This window comes from Lissotriton helveticus, chromosome 9, assembly GCF_964261635.1.
Source record: "Lissotriton helveticus chromosome 9, aLisHel1.1, whole genome shotgun sequence".
NCBI classification, from domain to species: Eukaryota; Metazoa; Chordata; class Amphibia; order Caudata; family Salamandridae; genus Lissotriton; species Lissotriton helveticus.
Genome location: NC_136070.1, coordinates 234,331,193 through 234,347,044, shown reverse-complemented (window position 1 = coordinate 234,347,044; position 15,852 = coordinate 234,331,193). Strand labels below are relative to the sequence as shown.

The 15,852-nt window shown below is 41.8% G+C and overlaps 1 protein-coding gene across 1 annotated transcript in view; it reads left to right on the top strand.

Moving 5' to 3' along the window:
• The window catches only part of PLCB2 (phospholipase C beta 2), a 544,505-nt gene that overhangs the window by 303,930 nt on the left and 224,723 nt on the right, over positions 1–15,852 (top strand). The window contains exons 7-11 of the mRNA XM_078659789.1: positions 527–602; positions 1,661–1,761; positions 3,456–3,622; positions 7,267–7,413; positions 9,684–9,841. Of these exons, the coding sequence (XP_078515915.1) occupies positions 527–602; positions 1,661–1,761; positions 3,456–3,622; positions 7,267–7,413; positions 9,684–9,841 (649 nt within the window). The remainder of the gene's footprint in view (positions 1–526; positions 603–1,660; positions 1,762–3,455; positions 3,623–7,266; positions 7,414–9,683; positions 9,842–15,852) is intronic.

Sequence of the window (15,852 nt, the reverse complement as noted above, 5' to 3'; positions counted from 1 at the left end):
TTGTCTGCATACCTATAGGAATATGTCTACTTTCGAACTTCAGTTTTTTTTAGAGTAGTATTGAGTTCCAGGGTTAAGCCAGGATTGCATTTGATATTATATTATGTCTGCAAATTGGGACCAGTAACCTATATATCATTTTAAAAGTATGCAGATAATTTGAGCAATGCAGCTGGCTGAGCTAGTCATTGCAATGTAGAAAGTTTAAGGTTTGTAGAGTATTTTAATACTTTGCAAACTTGGAAGGACAACACATGCAGTAAAGATAGTACAATATTTATTGATGCAGTTGCTCCAGATTAAAGCACTAAGCATACATGTCTTTTAAAGATCTGACTGTCTTTACTCTTCATTGATAGACAGGTTGCATGAAATTCCTTACGGTCCATTTACAAACTCCTTTAAGCAGTTATTATTGATAAATGTGTCACTTTGCATAATGACCTTTACCCATGCACCTCGTGGTTTGTAAATTACACCACAGTGGAAAGCTGTGTAGGGAGGCTCACTCCAATTCTCTTCTCAGCATTTTTCAGATGTTTCCAGCTGACAGGAAGAGAGTGGAATCTGCACTGTCCAGCTGTCATCTTCCTAAGGGCAAGGTGAGTATCTCTGCTCAGATGCACATGAGTAGTCATATTGATCAGGAAGGATCTCCTTTTAATAATCAGCAGAAGGAGTCTCTATATTTGACTCCTCTTTGATTCACACCATGCTAGCAACAGGTACAAGTTAGCCACAACATGAGTGGGACATTCCTGAGGCCCTCACCACCACTACCAAAACTCTTCCAGCACCAGCTCACACTCTACCACAAACACAAGGAAAGGAGGAGCCTCTTACTGGTTTTCCACAGAGATAAGAGATGCTGTTCAGAGGCCACAATATGAAAACATTTCCAGACCATCCTCAAGCTAAATGATAAATTACTGAATCATTAATATATGGAAATTATGCTGCAGGATTTCGTTCAACACAGCCATCGCATTCATATCCCACTTGACTAATGTAACGCTCTTCTGGGTCTCCAAGTATTTGTATATCTGTCTAGTTTACGTTCAACACTTCGATACAAGAACTCTCCTTATTCTCACACCTCTTGCATTGTACTGCCACCATGCCAGCTAGTTGTCAGCCAGAAAAGGGGCTGTATGCAAGCTACTGATTATAGTCTTCAAAGCTGTAAATGACTGATGAAACAAGCATGTGAGCTATGCAATGCTTCCTGCTGAAGTGCCTTCACTAGATACAGTGGTGCTTCTGGGTCTTCAACGGCAATTTCCTTCAACTAGGGGATTTTTCCCTGCTTGCCAAACATTAAAATATTATATCAAACAGGAAAAATTATTTTCCCAGCTAAACTAGTTACAATCCCTCTCGTAGTCAGTCTGTCATATCATCGGTGGCACCAATGGCAGGGCGAGGATGAGTAGGACAGAGGAAGATCCTAGCACAGGTCATACTCTTATACAATACAGTATTATCAGCAGTTTATCAACAATGAGGACAGCATACATAGTCAATAGTAATCTAATTTAAAGAGTGAATAATACTGTACTTTATCAGATCACTAATAGTAAACAAAAAATGTGGTTTTGCTTCTCAACTTTGTTAGCATGATTCTGTGTTGCAAATCCAGTGTTTGGTGTTGCATTTTCAGAATGAAGCCATCAATCCTGAGGATTTCCCAGAATCTGTGTATAAAAGCTTCCTAATGTACCTGTGTCCGCGGCCTGAAATTGATGAGATTTTCACATCACAGTAAGTGTTCCTGCACATTCAGACCTGCAAGTTCTTCCTGTGTGATGGGAACTCATAGAGACCAGGTTTTCAATAACAGTGCAATAATGAGGTGGAGCAAAAGGTGGAATCACTAGGTGTCATACATAAAGACAGAATCACTACCACTGGAAGGTAATACATCGTTTGTGAATTGTGTACACGTCTGCAACTCCTACATGCACTCTTGTTTCACTCCATGACTGATGATAAATATGTGTCTAGGATTCTGCGAAATGAGCACATATGGTCCAGATGTACCTTATATAAATAATCTTGATTAAAATAAAATAAATTTAAATTAAGATTAATATGCAGAGACTCTAGATAGAATAGATGATAGGGTAGCACATAAAGTGTGCTTACAGAAAAAATTGTTACCCAAAGGTACAGTGAAGGCGAACTTAAGTCTTCCAAAATACCTTAACTACTAGCATCCACATAACTCATACATTTCCTGCAAACTGTAAAAGATCTAAGCCATTATATACTAGCAACTTTCTTTTTAACCAGCTGTAATCTACTTTTTTCTTCCTCTCCCTAAACCAAATTTGGGGCTAATTACAATTTCGACGATCCCGGGGACCACCAAACTGGTTGTGGAGGTGCGGTGGCGGTAGGGGACCATCGCACCAGGGGTCCAACCGCCATATTACAATACGGTGGTCGGAACTCCAGAGAACAACTGCAACCACCAGAGATCCGTAATCCCTGACGGTGGTGTGGTGATCTTGGCAAGCAATATGCTTGATGGTGCCACAGCAGCACCACCAAGCATATCACGAGTTTCGCCGCCACCAGCCTTTTAATGGCAGTGAGCTCCTTAGATATTTTGGAATGAATTCTGTTAATCAACAGAATCACTGCAAATGTTCTCTATCTGTTGGATATGGAGCAATAAATGTGGCTTCCATGTGATGTTTTGGGGGGTTAAATACACTGCGAAGATTAGGTGGATTCTTGATGCAAAAGTTTGCGTTGAACACATATTTATTTTATTTAAATTTTAACACATTCCTATTAAAAAATAGCTAGAAATTTTCAAAAATAATGTCTAGCACTGACTCGCACCGTGTGCCCAGACTGTGCAGCAAATTGCTAAAGGCCCTTTGCTGTGTGTGTTGGCAGGATATGGTTAGGTTTAATGTCACGCCCAAAGTTCTCTATGCTGTGTAGAAGCTTTTGTGACAAAAATGTTTAAATGCATTCAGTATAATGTTATTAAATGTGATATCTCAGTTGTGTTTTAACTGCATGTAAACAAATATAGTATGATAGTTCTACACAGACACACATTTACAAGTGTCTAAATTGGAGGCCTATTTTGAGATGGACATCCAGGCCAAAAATCCTTCTTGGTTGTGTGTGTTTGTGGTTGTGTGTGTATGTTCATGTGTATGTTTTTTGTTTGTTCACTTGCGTTATGTATGTGTGTGTAAGAGTACATCTCAATATGTGTCACTGTTTGTTGCAGGTTTTATTTGCGTGTCCTTGTGATTCTGTTTTTGTGTTTGACTAAATGTGTGTAGAGGCAAGAGTGGATAAATAGTTCCAAAAATAGTAGATCCCAAACATTTACATATTACAAGAAGATAGAAACAATTATTTTAGCAAGCAACTACATTTCATTGATTGTCATGTGATCATACCCCTTGCTTGTTTTCTTCTTTTAATAGCCAAACAAAAGCAAAACCCTACATGGCCAAGGATCACTTAACAAAGTTTATTAATAAGAAGCAACGGGATTCACGTCTTAATGAAGTCCTCTTTCCTCCTGCAAAGACTGAGCAGGTCCAAGGGCTGATAGAGAAGTATGAACCCAGTGTGATTAACATTCAAAGAGGTGAGTACCCTTTAACAATTGGTTCTAAGTGTACCCCCTGCATCCATGGATGGACTTCTTCCAATCACAGCTGTATTCTTGCTACCCAGTCTCCATTGCCCTGTTTGAATGGAATGGGGGTGACGGTGAAAGGGGAGGGTGAATGTTTAATTGTTTGAATATTTTTATCAAATGGGCAGGGGTAATTTAGGACATGGCAGACTTGTAAGAATGTTTGGTATTTAGGTTACCAGACATTTGTTGGGTGTGGGCTACAGACACCTTTAGCTGACTGTTGGCAAGGCCTGTTATCTGCTATACAGAACATATACATTTGAACAAGAGGCTTTAGTTCAGGCCCTTGCTCATGGTTGGATAGCTTTGCAGGTATCTGATTTTTATTCAATGACTTTCATCCTGATTCTCATGTTTATCTCACCCAGGAGCATTCAGACTCACAGTTTTATGATTGGAAAAGTTATTGGAACACTTGTTTTAGTGTGCATTTATCACTTCATTTTAGTGCATGCATTCCTTGTTCTGTGCCCTGTACCAGACTCTATTTTTAGTTCCATCCCACTTCTGAGTACTCTGCCCCCGAATATCAGACTTTACTATACATGCCTTTACAGTGAATGCCTTTACAACACTGTTTTTACTATGCATGCATGCATGCCTTTACCCGCTAAGTCTTTAAAATACAATTGCTTTTTACTCCGCACTCCTATTTTTAAATGTTGTGAGACAAATTATGTTTTTTTTAAAATTGCAAATAAATAAAAAATATTTCCCAAAATAATACCCCATATGCTGCAAAGCCCATGCTGTGCTGGAAATAAGGTGCATGCCTACAGGGGGGCACACCATGTGCTCCCCTGCATGCATCCCCTGGCCCTGAGACAACATCCATGAAAACTGTGGCAGTGAGGAAACTCGTAATATATGCTTGGTGCTGCTGCAGCCACACCGCCAAGCATATTGCGGGCCACAGACTGCTATGCCACCGTTAGGGATCTGGGATCCCTGGCGGTTGCAGCTGTCCTTTGGCAGTCCGACAGCCAAATTCCTAATAGGGCGGTCAGGTCGCCGGTGCGGCAGTGCCCGCACCACCACCACGGCTACGAGGGTCCATGGGACCACCATAGTCCCAATAAGCCTCTTAGTTTTAATGTTACAAGAGACAGCATCTGCAAAGTGATGCAAAGCCACACTCTTCCTTTATTTGTGCTTGCATGCATGATAGTTTTCTTTCTTTTGTCACCTAACGAATGCTCTGTTTTTTACTCCCTTCCCCACTCACAACTTATTAATGCCCTGCTCCTCATCTCACTCCCACCGTTATTTGATTTTTCTGCCTACTTCAAGGCGCTATTACTGAGCAGCATGCTTTTTTTTGCACTGATGTACACCTATTTTCCTTTTTTTAAATAAAAATTTGCCTGGCTTATGTGATTGTTTGCTATGTTAGACTTGTACATTTAAAAGGCTACATAACGAAGCGCACATGCGTAATGCACATGCATCATGCAGGTGGACATGAATAATTATCCATACACACACATCAGAAGCCATATTTGAATAGGTTTCCTTTAATAGATTATCCATTGCAAAATTGTCAGCTATGCGTAAGCGTGTGTCATGAAGCATGCATTAGCTTGCAGGTATTTAAAAAGCATTGTTAAAGCCAGTAGCCCCGTCTTCAGTAGCTGAGACCTATTTGCCTTGCCAACAGTTGCACTTCTGTGCAAGAAAAAAACAAAGTCAACTAAAGTCCATTCATCAGCACAGAATATACCAGCAGTAACTTCCTATCAATGGCAATGGTCATTTGTCGTCCTTACTGCCGAATACCTAAATGAAGCGGTCACAACTTACAGAAAAGGTAGTACTAACGTTGGCCATTATAATTGTACTTGCCATAATTTGGTGGGAATGTACGATATTTCACTATAAATGAGAAGAAGTCTCAGGGTAAAATACCATGAAAAAATAGAAGAAATCATTACAGAAAGTCCTATTTCCACTTGTTATTCCTCAAAAACATCAAATACATTTCAATTTCATTCCCCCTTCTGAATCCCCAAGATCCTACAGTATTGGTCATTTTAGAAATCGAGAGCAAATGTATTGGAATATCTTAAAATGTTATGCTATTTAGTCCAGAACAATGCAACCAAAATTACATATTTTAGTTGGCCAGAGTTCCAAACATGTAACCAAATGTATTTTCTGTTTCTTGCATTAACATGTCAGTATTAGGAAAAGTAACCTGTTATGTTACACGATGTCGATATGTATAGTGCACTAATCTACCATGAAGTTATCCAGGCACTTGAGCAGATGTGTAGGTGTGTGTTATTCAAAGGGCCAGATCTTCAGCTTCTTTGTGCAACTCGAGAAGTGAGGAGAAGGCCATCCCATGTTTTGAGTGTGATGTAAGAGAACAAATGACCTCTTGCTCTGCTTGTGTGAATGCCGGGGATCTGTGCCAGTGAGAGTGAGGCTGAGCGTAGGTGTCAGTCAGGCTGGTCAAGGTTCATGTGGCTGTTCCAGTATAGTGGCCCAGTGATGTGCAAGGCTTTGAAGTGTGTGTGAGAAGTTTGAATTGGCTTTGTTTGTGAATGGGGAGCCAGTAGAACTCTCTGAGGTTGCATGAGATGTAGGTGCAGTGTGCGACGTTGAGTATAAGTCTTGCTACAGCATTCTGGATGGTCTGAAATCTGTGTAGGAGCTGCTTGGAGATTCCAGCATATAGTGCATTGCCATAGTCAAGTCGGCTTGCAATGCGTACTTGCATGAAGGTGCGTCTGGTGGTCTGTGGCAGTCACTTGAAGATCTTTCATCGCATACATAGGATATGGAAACAGTTAGCGCTCACTTTGTTGACTTTTGCCATTATGTTGAACTTGTTGCCCTGTATGATCCCCAGATTTCTGGCCTGATCAGTGGGTGTTGGTCCTAGCTCTGTCAGCCACCAGGTGGTGTCCCATGGGGAGGTCCTATATTCAAAGACCAGTACTTCTGTCTCATCAGAGTTGAGATCCCAGCAGTTGGTTCTCATCCATTCTGCTACCATGGTCCAGCAATTGATGAAGGTGGTTCTGGTGGTGGTTGTCTTGTCTGTCAGCGAGAGGATGAGTTGGGTGTCATTGGTGTAGGAGATGAGGTTCATGCCTTGGGATCTGATGATGTTGTTGAGTGGAGACATGTAGACATTGAACAGGGTAGGGCTGAGAGATGAAGTTAAAAAATATTTTTGCTCTCTAACATTAACCCTGCAAAAAAAACAATTCTGCTTCATAAAAAGTGGGTTTTGTAATCACATATAATGAATTTTCACTTGGTATAAGATTGTTATGGGTTGGTCTAATGTAAAAGAAGCCCAAATGTAATGTTACTGTAAGTTTCAAATTCTATCTTTTTTGGGATAGGTTTTTTGCGATTGGAGGTTAACAGCTCATGGTTACTCACTTACCACAAGTTATAAAGATACCATTGGCATGAACTGTGTAGAGTGCATTTTACTGATGGTAATATTTTTTCACAGTGTAATGAGCAATATTTGCCTCCCAACGGTACGTCCAATTAGTTACTTGTTCTTATTCAGCTTAAATTTAGAAACAATGTATATAGGCAATTATAATAGCAGAGACGTTTATGTGCAGGTCAGTTATCCCCAGAAGGGATGGTCTGGTTCCTGTGTGGTGCTGAGAACAATGTGGTGTCCCTGGACCAGCTGACGCTAAACCAAGACATGACTCAGCCACTCTCCCATTATTTCGTCAATTCATCTCACAATACGTACCTCACAGGTAAGAACTCAATTTGAAACCGTCACATTTTTTTCTGTCCTCCTAAATATTTTTAGGCGTTACTAGGTAATTTAATGAGGCCACCACAATGTCCTTGCTCTGAGGAAATTGCATGTGGATTTACTATGAAATGTAATGCTGAACAATTGGTTGAATAATGTTGGATGCATTAAAGCCTCATAAATTCATTTCAATTAATGCAGATTTTGACATTTCACTACTCAGCAATGACAGACAGGTACAAAAACTATTTTTATGATCTCAAAGATATTCCAAAGCCTTCATATTAGAACCAAAGGCCTGCATGTAAATAAACAATGGTGGCTTGACAAGAGCCCATCGGCGACCATTGTTAATGATGAGATGTTTTCTTTTCTGGCTGCCATTTCTGTCAAATCCTGTCTATTGTTGTGCCAGCTCAATTGGCACGCTTTATGAGACAGTATACGTTATATGACAGTGTAAACATGAATAGGGCCAGATAAGGAGGAAAATTGTTCTTGACAAAACCTTGCACTGAGTGAGCCAAAGAAGAGAGTGAGTTCAGCCTATGGGGATCTGGTAACATACCTTCTGACTAATAGGACATTTTTGGGAACGTATCACCTATGGGTGCCTTTTACTGCATAGTTTTTCCTCCACCAAGTCTTAAAAGCAAATGTTTTTACAGGGAAATTCTGCAGGGGAACTAATGAATTAAGGCAGTTATGTAGAGCTTGTCAAAATACAAAGAAGCAGTATTGAGAATGTGCCTAGAAGGGCAAAGTGTACCTAACAACAGAAACTGGATACAAAGCATGCATCCATTAGTGTCACATGAGAAGTAACTCCCACCTGTTACATGGAAAAAAATGTCTATAAAAAAATTATATGGCAGGAAAAATAAATAGTGTGCCAGGACACAATGTCCATTACTTTTACTGTGCCATTCAGTTACCCCTCAAACAACCATGAAAGAAAGTCAGATAGTATGAGAATTGTTGCTTTTTATTAGTTATATTGCTGCCAAATCAGATGCAGTGGAGCTTCCAGTGTATTCCTGACTATTGTTCAAGTATTTTAGGATGTAGCCATTGTTAATGAGTACTGCTCAACAATTCTAAAAGGTCACAAATAAAATGTTACTAAATATTGCAAAATGCCAGATGTGCTGCTCAGATTTGCACAAATACTGCTCTGCCAGCATGTGAGAGGGAATTGCAAGTTCTGAAGTAGGTCAGCCCTACTTCTTCTACAGAGAACTGCTGCCAGGCCCGGACTGCCCATTTTTGTTTCTACCAGGCATTTCCCTGGTGGAGCCTTTTGAGTCTGGTTTTAGGTCAGGAGCCTCCTGCAGGAGCCTTTGTCACTTACTCCAGCTTCCCCAGATGATTACAGCAGGTGGGGTGGAGTGGGGAGAGAGAAGAGAGAGATGATAGAGTGAGGAGGAAGGGAGAACATTTTTGTTAGGGCTGCTTTCAGGTGCCAGTTCAGCCTTGGCAATCTTGACTATACCTAGGGCTCTTCACTGTACAAGGCTCTTCACTGTAGAAGATGGGTGATCAAGGTATCAGAGATGATGCTCAAAGTGCTAGGACTGATGCAGGTTACCTGTAACCTTCAGATTACTGAGCTATCTGGCTTACACCCTCAGACAGTAGAGTCACTCTGTAGGTTACAGATAATGTGATGATACCAGTGCACACAGAATGAAAAACACATATTGCTATGCCTCCTTATACATTATCGTACTAGTTTACCCATTGTACTGTCACATAATGCAGACAGTGTCAGTCCGGTTTTTATTACACTTCAATGCCTCGCCTGGTTTGCTACCACTCCCCCAGAGTACATAAAAGACCACTGCCCTGACTTGTCAGGGGTTAGGTTCTATCTTTATCATGCATGGTGGTCCAAACGATGATACTTTCTAAAAACCTGGAGATCTCAATGACTTCCACAGTTGCTTTACCTGATATTTGAAACACAAGTCATTGTTTGACTGACACACTCTGTCCCGGATGTGAGTGTCTACCACATCAAATGCACTCCAGTCAATTGAGTGCTATAAAATGCCCAAACAGCTTGGTAAAACAACAAAGATTAACTGGAATTATTTTTCAAACACACTACATTAGCTTAGTTCAAGAAGGTCTCTCTGGATGACCTATGGTGACGTATTTGTTCAAATATTTGAAGCTTTTAAGCGCAAAAGATAATTTTTTTTTACATTGGTCATAATTAGTAACCTTTGTGTCTTTCCTATCTCACCTCCTACCACACCAATCTAGCTGGCCAGTTTTCTGGAATTTCCTCTCCTGAAATGTACCGACAGACACTCCTTTCTGGATGCCGCTGCGTGGAACTGGACTGCTGGAAGGGAAAACCACCTGAAGAAGAACCCATTATAACCCACGGCTACACCATGACCACTGAAATTCTATTCAAGGTGAGAGGACTGTGTGATTTACTTCAAGATTGCTTCAATAAACAACACTATTTGGCTCTGCAGCCTCTCACACTCTATACTCTCCCCCTTCAGGCCATCCTCCAAGCTGCTGCCTGCCTAAACCTAAACCTAGGACAAGGCAAGAGCAACCTTATTAACCACGCCCCTAGAGTACCTGTCCTGGCTCACCTTTTCAGAGTGCATCAATCAGTTGGAAAAAATAGCCACTGTTCAAAGCTGCAAAAACCAGGGCCCTGACTTAGTAAGGGCTTGTGTTGCCCTTGCATCACACAGCACGACGCAAGGGAGCATAGACCCTTAAGTCAGATTTACTAAGCCATGCAAAGCCACCTTGCAGTGGAAGTCGCTGCCTTGCATTAATCTGCTTTTCGACGGTTGTCCATGGCTGAACCATGGGCAATCCAACACATCCACCCATGTATTGTAGTGTAGTCCCAGGTTTACTTAGAATAGTAAATCTAGGAATGCATCAAAATGTTAGCCATCCCAACATAGGCGTAATGAGGAGAAATATGTTTATTTCTGCTTGCTATCTCCTCTGTGTGGAAAATTCTGCAGCACTCATAAAATGATGACAATGCCTCTGAGGGTTGTTTTTGTGCAGGAAGATGTCCCTTTATGCACAAAAACAATCCCTCCAGCAATACATGGAACACTTGCACATGGCACAAAGATGACTGCATTGACGCATGGCAGCACTCAGTGCACCAGCGCACAGTGAGAGTAGGAAAGTGTGGCACATTCCTGCTCTCTCCATTTGACGCAGCACAGCAAGTTGTTTTGCTGCGTTACACCAAATGGTAATAACTCTGGGCCCTGATGTCCTTCTTTGAGTACAAAGTAATCAAGACCTTGGTGGAGATAGCAGAACATTCAGAGGTGCATTTTGGTACCCCCACCTGCCCTAAAATCTACTTTCTTCTCTATTTGTAGTGTTAAGCCCTGATCAAATGTACAAAATGGATGTTAAGCTGAAAACATTGAATTTCCTGGTTAAATCAGTTACAGCTAATATGATAAAAGATACAAAGAACAATAGCTTGGAATGTCACCCAAGTAATTACCAGTCACAGTGATTAACTCAAGGGATCCGCCAAACTATTTTTTTATTTTTGCTCAACAAGATGCCCTAAGCTCAGCCCAGATACATACACTAAGCAATTGCACCTCACTCGTGAAACTCAACAAGACAAAACCATTCTGTGCTTGCTTGTAATCCTGTCTAGAGGAGATCTTTCCTTGCAATTCAAGCTGGATGATTTCTACAGGACTTAGACTGATTTTGATCCAGCTGACCTCTACCAAAAGTATCATAGTGGGAATAAAAATAATGGTCTGGAACGTCATTACTAGTAGTATCATTTCACTTATTATTTTTATTTCGTATTTGGTTTTTAACAGTTATAATGCCGGCATCAGTTTCTCCAACTAGATAAAAAACATTACAATATCTAGGACTTGGTGAATTAAACTATTAAATAATAAAGGCCAATCAGGTTTTATGAAATAGTCACAGTATTTCTAAATCATTGGTAATTTAAAATGGATTTCCATTGGGTGTTATTTTTATGTTTGCTAGTCATTCCAAAAACCTGAAAGGATATTATTATTAAGAGGTTTGACAAGTCTTGCTCAACAAAATAAACTTGTCATAGGAAGAATTTATGCATTAGGTATAGTACTACTACCCCATATTAAAAAAAAATCATGGATTTGCTTATTTAAGAATTCAGTTGCAACTTTAATTGCACTCAGTGGCACTACAATTTGATACATACTTTGTTGTTAATAACATGGATCCTAGACAGAGGCATACTAGTAAAAGATAGAGTTTTAAATAAGCTAAACTTCTAATAAGCTAAACTACTAAAAGATAGAGTTTTAAATAAGCTAAACTTCCAAATAGTTAAGAACGGAGCAAAAAAAGCTAACCCTGCTCAGTGAGCTCTCTAAAGCTAGTTTCAGGCAATATCACAAATAGTGAACCAATGCTTGGGTTGCACCCATTACTGCAACAAAGTAGAGGTCATAAAATTCAGATCTCCCCGTAAGGGTGTCCCGAGGTGGACAAGCCTCCATAATAGGTGTGAAGCTGGGGAAAATGGTTTTTAGGGTAAAGTAATTAAAAGAGGGAACCCAATATATCTGCTGGAGGACACCACAAGAAATCCCTTGAAACTTGCACTGTGGCTAACATAAAAGATTTGCTACTGAGGGTAGGTAAAGCCCTATGACAATGAATATCACAGAGAGTGTATTACATGACAGTCAAATCAGAAATATTAGAACAAATAAAATTCTGAGCGAACTCACCAAGCACTTCTGAAGATATTGCTATGACGAGCCCCGTAGGCACCAGGAAACACTGGGCGACCCAGAATCACCAAGGGGGTAAGAACAGGGCCGGACTGGCTACCAAGCGACTGGGTGTGGTGCCAAGCTGGGGGGGGGATTTAATTGCGGTGGGGGCTGATTTCGGTGATGGGGACCTGCGTGTGCTTCTAAATAAACTAAGCAAAACGAATGGTTTTAAGCACACTCAGGTCCCCATCAACTAAATCAGCCCCCAGTTTGGCAGCACACCAAAAGGCCCAGTAGCCAGTCCGGCCCTGGGTAAGAAGACATGCAGCCTATCTAAGGTAGTGTTACAGATAAGTACTAAGTACACGGAGAACAGGTAAAAAAAAATGGATATAACAATAACAGCAACAATGAATAACCCCGGGCGGAAGCCTCCGCTCCGCCCGTGGACTGTGCAGTAATTTGCCTCCTCCGCTATCCGCGGAGGACGCGGAGAAGGCAAATCTCGGCACACTCGCAGTGGAATCAAGTTGACCAGCCCTCACCTCCACCCCCTTTATTAAAAATTACTTCTACATGGCTTAAAATTAAATCAACAACCTCTTACCTGGCTTGCGGCGTCCCCAGGCTGCCCTCCTCCTCTTTCTCGCCTTCTGGGTAATTCTTTGAGAAAACTGCGCAAGCGTGTGCGCCCGTGCATGCACATTTCTCGCAAGAAATATGAGAAATGTGCATGCGCGGGCACAAGCGGATACCCAGGTGGCAAGGAAGAGGAGGACGCCAGCCTGGGGTTGCTGCATGCCAGGTAAGCGGTTTTGATTTCATTTTAAGTCATGTAGAAGTCATTTTTATTATAGGGGGGGGTGGAGGCGGGTGGAGTAGCGTAGCGGAGGTCCACAGAGTTTGTTCGCAACTCCGTGGACCTCCGCATAACTCCGCTACGCCCACTACGGCCGGGGTTTACAATGAACTGGGGAACTTGAAGCAACTCGAGAAAAAGCAATAAAGGTGCAGGACACAATATGGGGCGAAGTTAGCAAGAGTTGGAGCCATACAACACAGTGAAGCTGCCAGCATCATCTTCCTAGTTTATCCTTTTTATAGTCACTGATGTTCTTACTTCACTTGCCCTGACCGAGAATTGTCTGTTCATGAACTTGTGTGCATTATCTGGTCTTCAACTGTTTCCAGGTTTTTCCCATATTTTATAAAATAAAACTGTATATTTTATCACCAGTGTGCTTTTCCTTGCCTTCCCCTTGGTGATAGAACCTCCTCCCCTGAAATGACTCTGCCTTCTTGCCTTTTCTTTTCTTTGTAAGGATGAGCTACTTGAAATTCCTTCACTAATCTTGGGGAATTAACAAATTATTCTACTCCTTAGACCTTTCGGAAGATCATACCCCTTCCATGCTACAAGATACTGCAGGGTACAGTGTATATTCTTGAGTCAAGGATAGCTACAGCTTCATATTCCGTTGAGCTGTCTAGATAAACTGGTGTTGGTGCTTTGATGGTGGTGCTGTGGTGGTGTTGATGTGGCTGCCTTTATCCTAAATATATATACTTCTGGATCTAGTGTTCATCTGTTAGGCAAAGCTAAACGTAAGGCAGAAGTTCCTATCAACTATGTGATCTTAAAGGGCCCCACAAATCTGGGAGTACATTTGGGTCAGACACTGGGATGGACGAGTGTGATGTAAAGAGCCATCATTTATCCCCCACTTTGTAGCTAGGGGTTTGCCTTCTGTGATGGTTAAGACATTTCTTGTAATCCGTCTTAGTTTTTAACAGTTTGAATTACCCTATTTGTGTGTGTGGTTAAGCTTTTTAAGTAGGGATGTAACAGAGGGCACTGAAGAAATAGAAAATTTGGAAGGTTATAACCTTTAGTGAAACCTGAAATCCAGCAAAAGGATGATCAATTAAGACACTAATAATTGTATGTCAATTTCTCTAGGTACACCTAAGATGGAGAGTCCTTTGGATTCTCCATCACAAAGCATTGCAAACACAGTTCCAGGGTTTGGTTCAGCCTTCTGTCTGCCCATCTGTTTGAGGATGGCAACTGATAAGCTTAGAATTTACTGTGCCCAAAGATTGCAGCAATGTATTCCAGCATTTGGCTATGAATTGTGATTAGGCCTGGGCAGAGCTCACGAATTTCTACTTTGCGGAATTCAGCAAAGTTCCAAAAAACTCTATCAAATTCTGCAAAGCTAACCTAGCAGGCGAAGCTCTATTTTGCAATGCTAACACTCAATCAAATAAATAAATAATCTCAATTAAAGGGAGGCAAACATAGAAATCATGACTTTTCACCACTAGATGACAGAATTGAGCTATTTAATGTTGAAAACTGTAACAAGACATTTAGCAAACAACTGGAAAGTTTAGCATTTGTAATTGTGCTAACAACACCCTTGAATGCAGATCCACTGACGCCCGGTGCTTCTTCTGGCACCCATAAAAACCAGAACGTAGGTGCCATTGTTACCCTCCCCTGTGCCATGGCACTGGAGATGCCCACACAGGTCCAACCCTTACTGGACCCTGCGGGAGACTTGGCCCACACGGGCAGCCACACTACCGCACCTACTGATGCTAGGCACGAGATGCAGAGCTCATGGCTTCACCAACCCTTTGTCAGGGGCACTAAAGCCACTACTGCTCCAGGGACCCTTGCGTACCAGGCACTCTGCGACAACAGCTGCTCGAGGCTTGTGCCATGGCACTGCCACCAGACATGCTCTGAGGCCTCATGCCCGTGTCTATAATGTTTAGTACGCTGTCTATAATGTCAGTAAGGTGGGAGAGCACTTCTCTTGTCCCGCCGAAGCACCTTGGAGAATGAAGTTAAAATATTGAAGAAGGTACCTGTTTCTAACAGCTTGCTCACACTATGACTAGTCCTTCACGACCTGCTGCAGAGTGACAAATCACAGATCGTCATCAGACCTGCAGTGCAGAGCAAAGTTTCAAAGATTGTAATACCTCCAGTCCCAGCTCTATAACCAAAGCAACAAGTCACACCCCAGATCACGAGTCAGGAAGACATCATCTGTCAGACTTTCATGTAAGGAAAGGCGATCATCTTAAAATGGTAGCAGATAATACTATTAGGTAGGGGTGAAAGCAGGCGCGCCAGTAAACTCTGCTCCACTGGAGTATAGACAGAACGTTTTGCCGAACTTCGCACTCCCAAGAGTAGCACATTTAGTGTCGTGCACTTCAAATAAAAGCGCAGACACGAGTGTTATTTATTTAGCCGTCTTTATTCCCTTCAATCGTCTTACAACTGGCGTGCGCACTCGCGCTGCCCCTTTTCCTCCCCATCCGGCCGTGCCTGACCCGGAAGTCCGGGACCTCGTCAGTCACGGCGACACATCTCCCCTCTTTGTAAATTGTCATGTACCTTAGATCATTGTTCTTTAAAGTTCTTCAATGAGTCGAACTGGCCTTCGAGTGGTCCTCTGTGGCCGGCATAGAGGCAGTTGTTCTCCAGGCTCATCCATGTTGATTATGCGAGGGCGTTCTTCGAGGTTATCTGCTCCTGGATCTGAGGTTTCTGTGTCCCTGTCTGCATCATCTTTCCGGCTGTAGATTGCTGGGTTACACTTCTTGAAGTGTGATACGTTTCTCGTGGTCCTCTTTGTTGTGGAGGCTGCTTTGATCATGGTTTCTTTTTT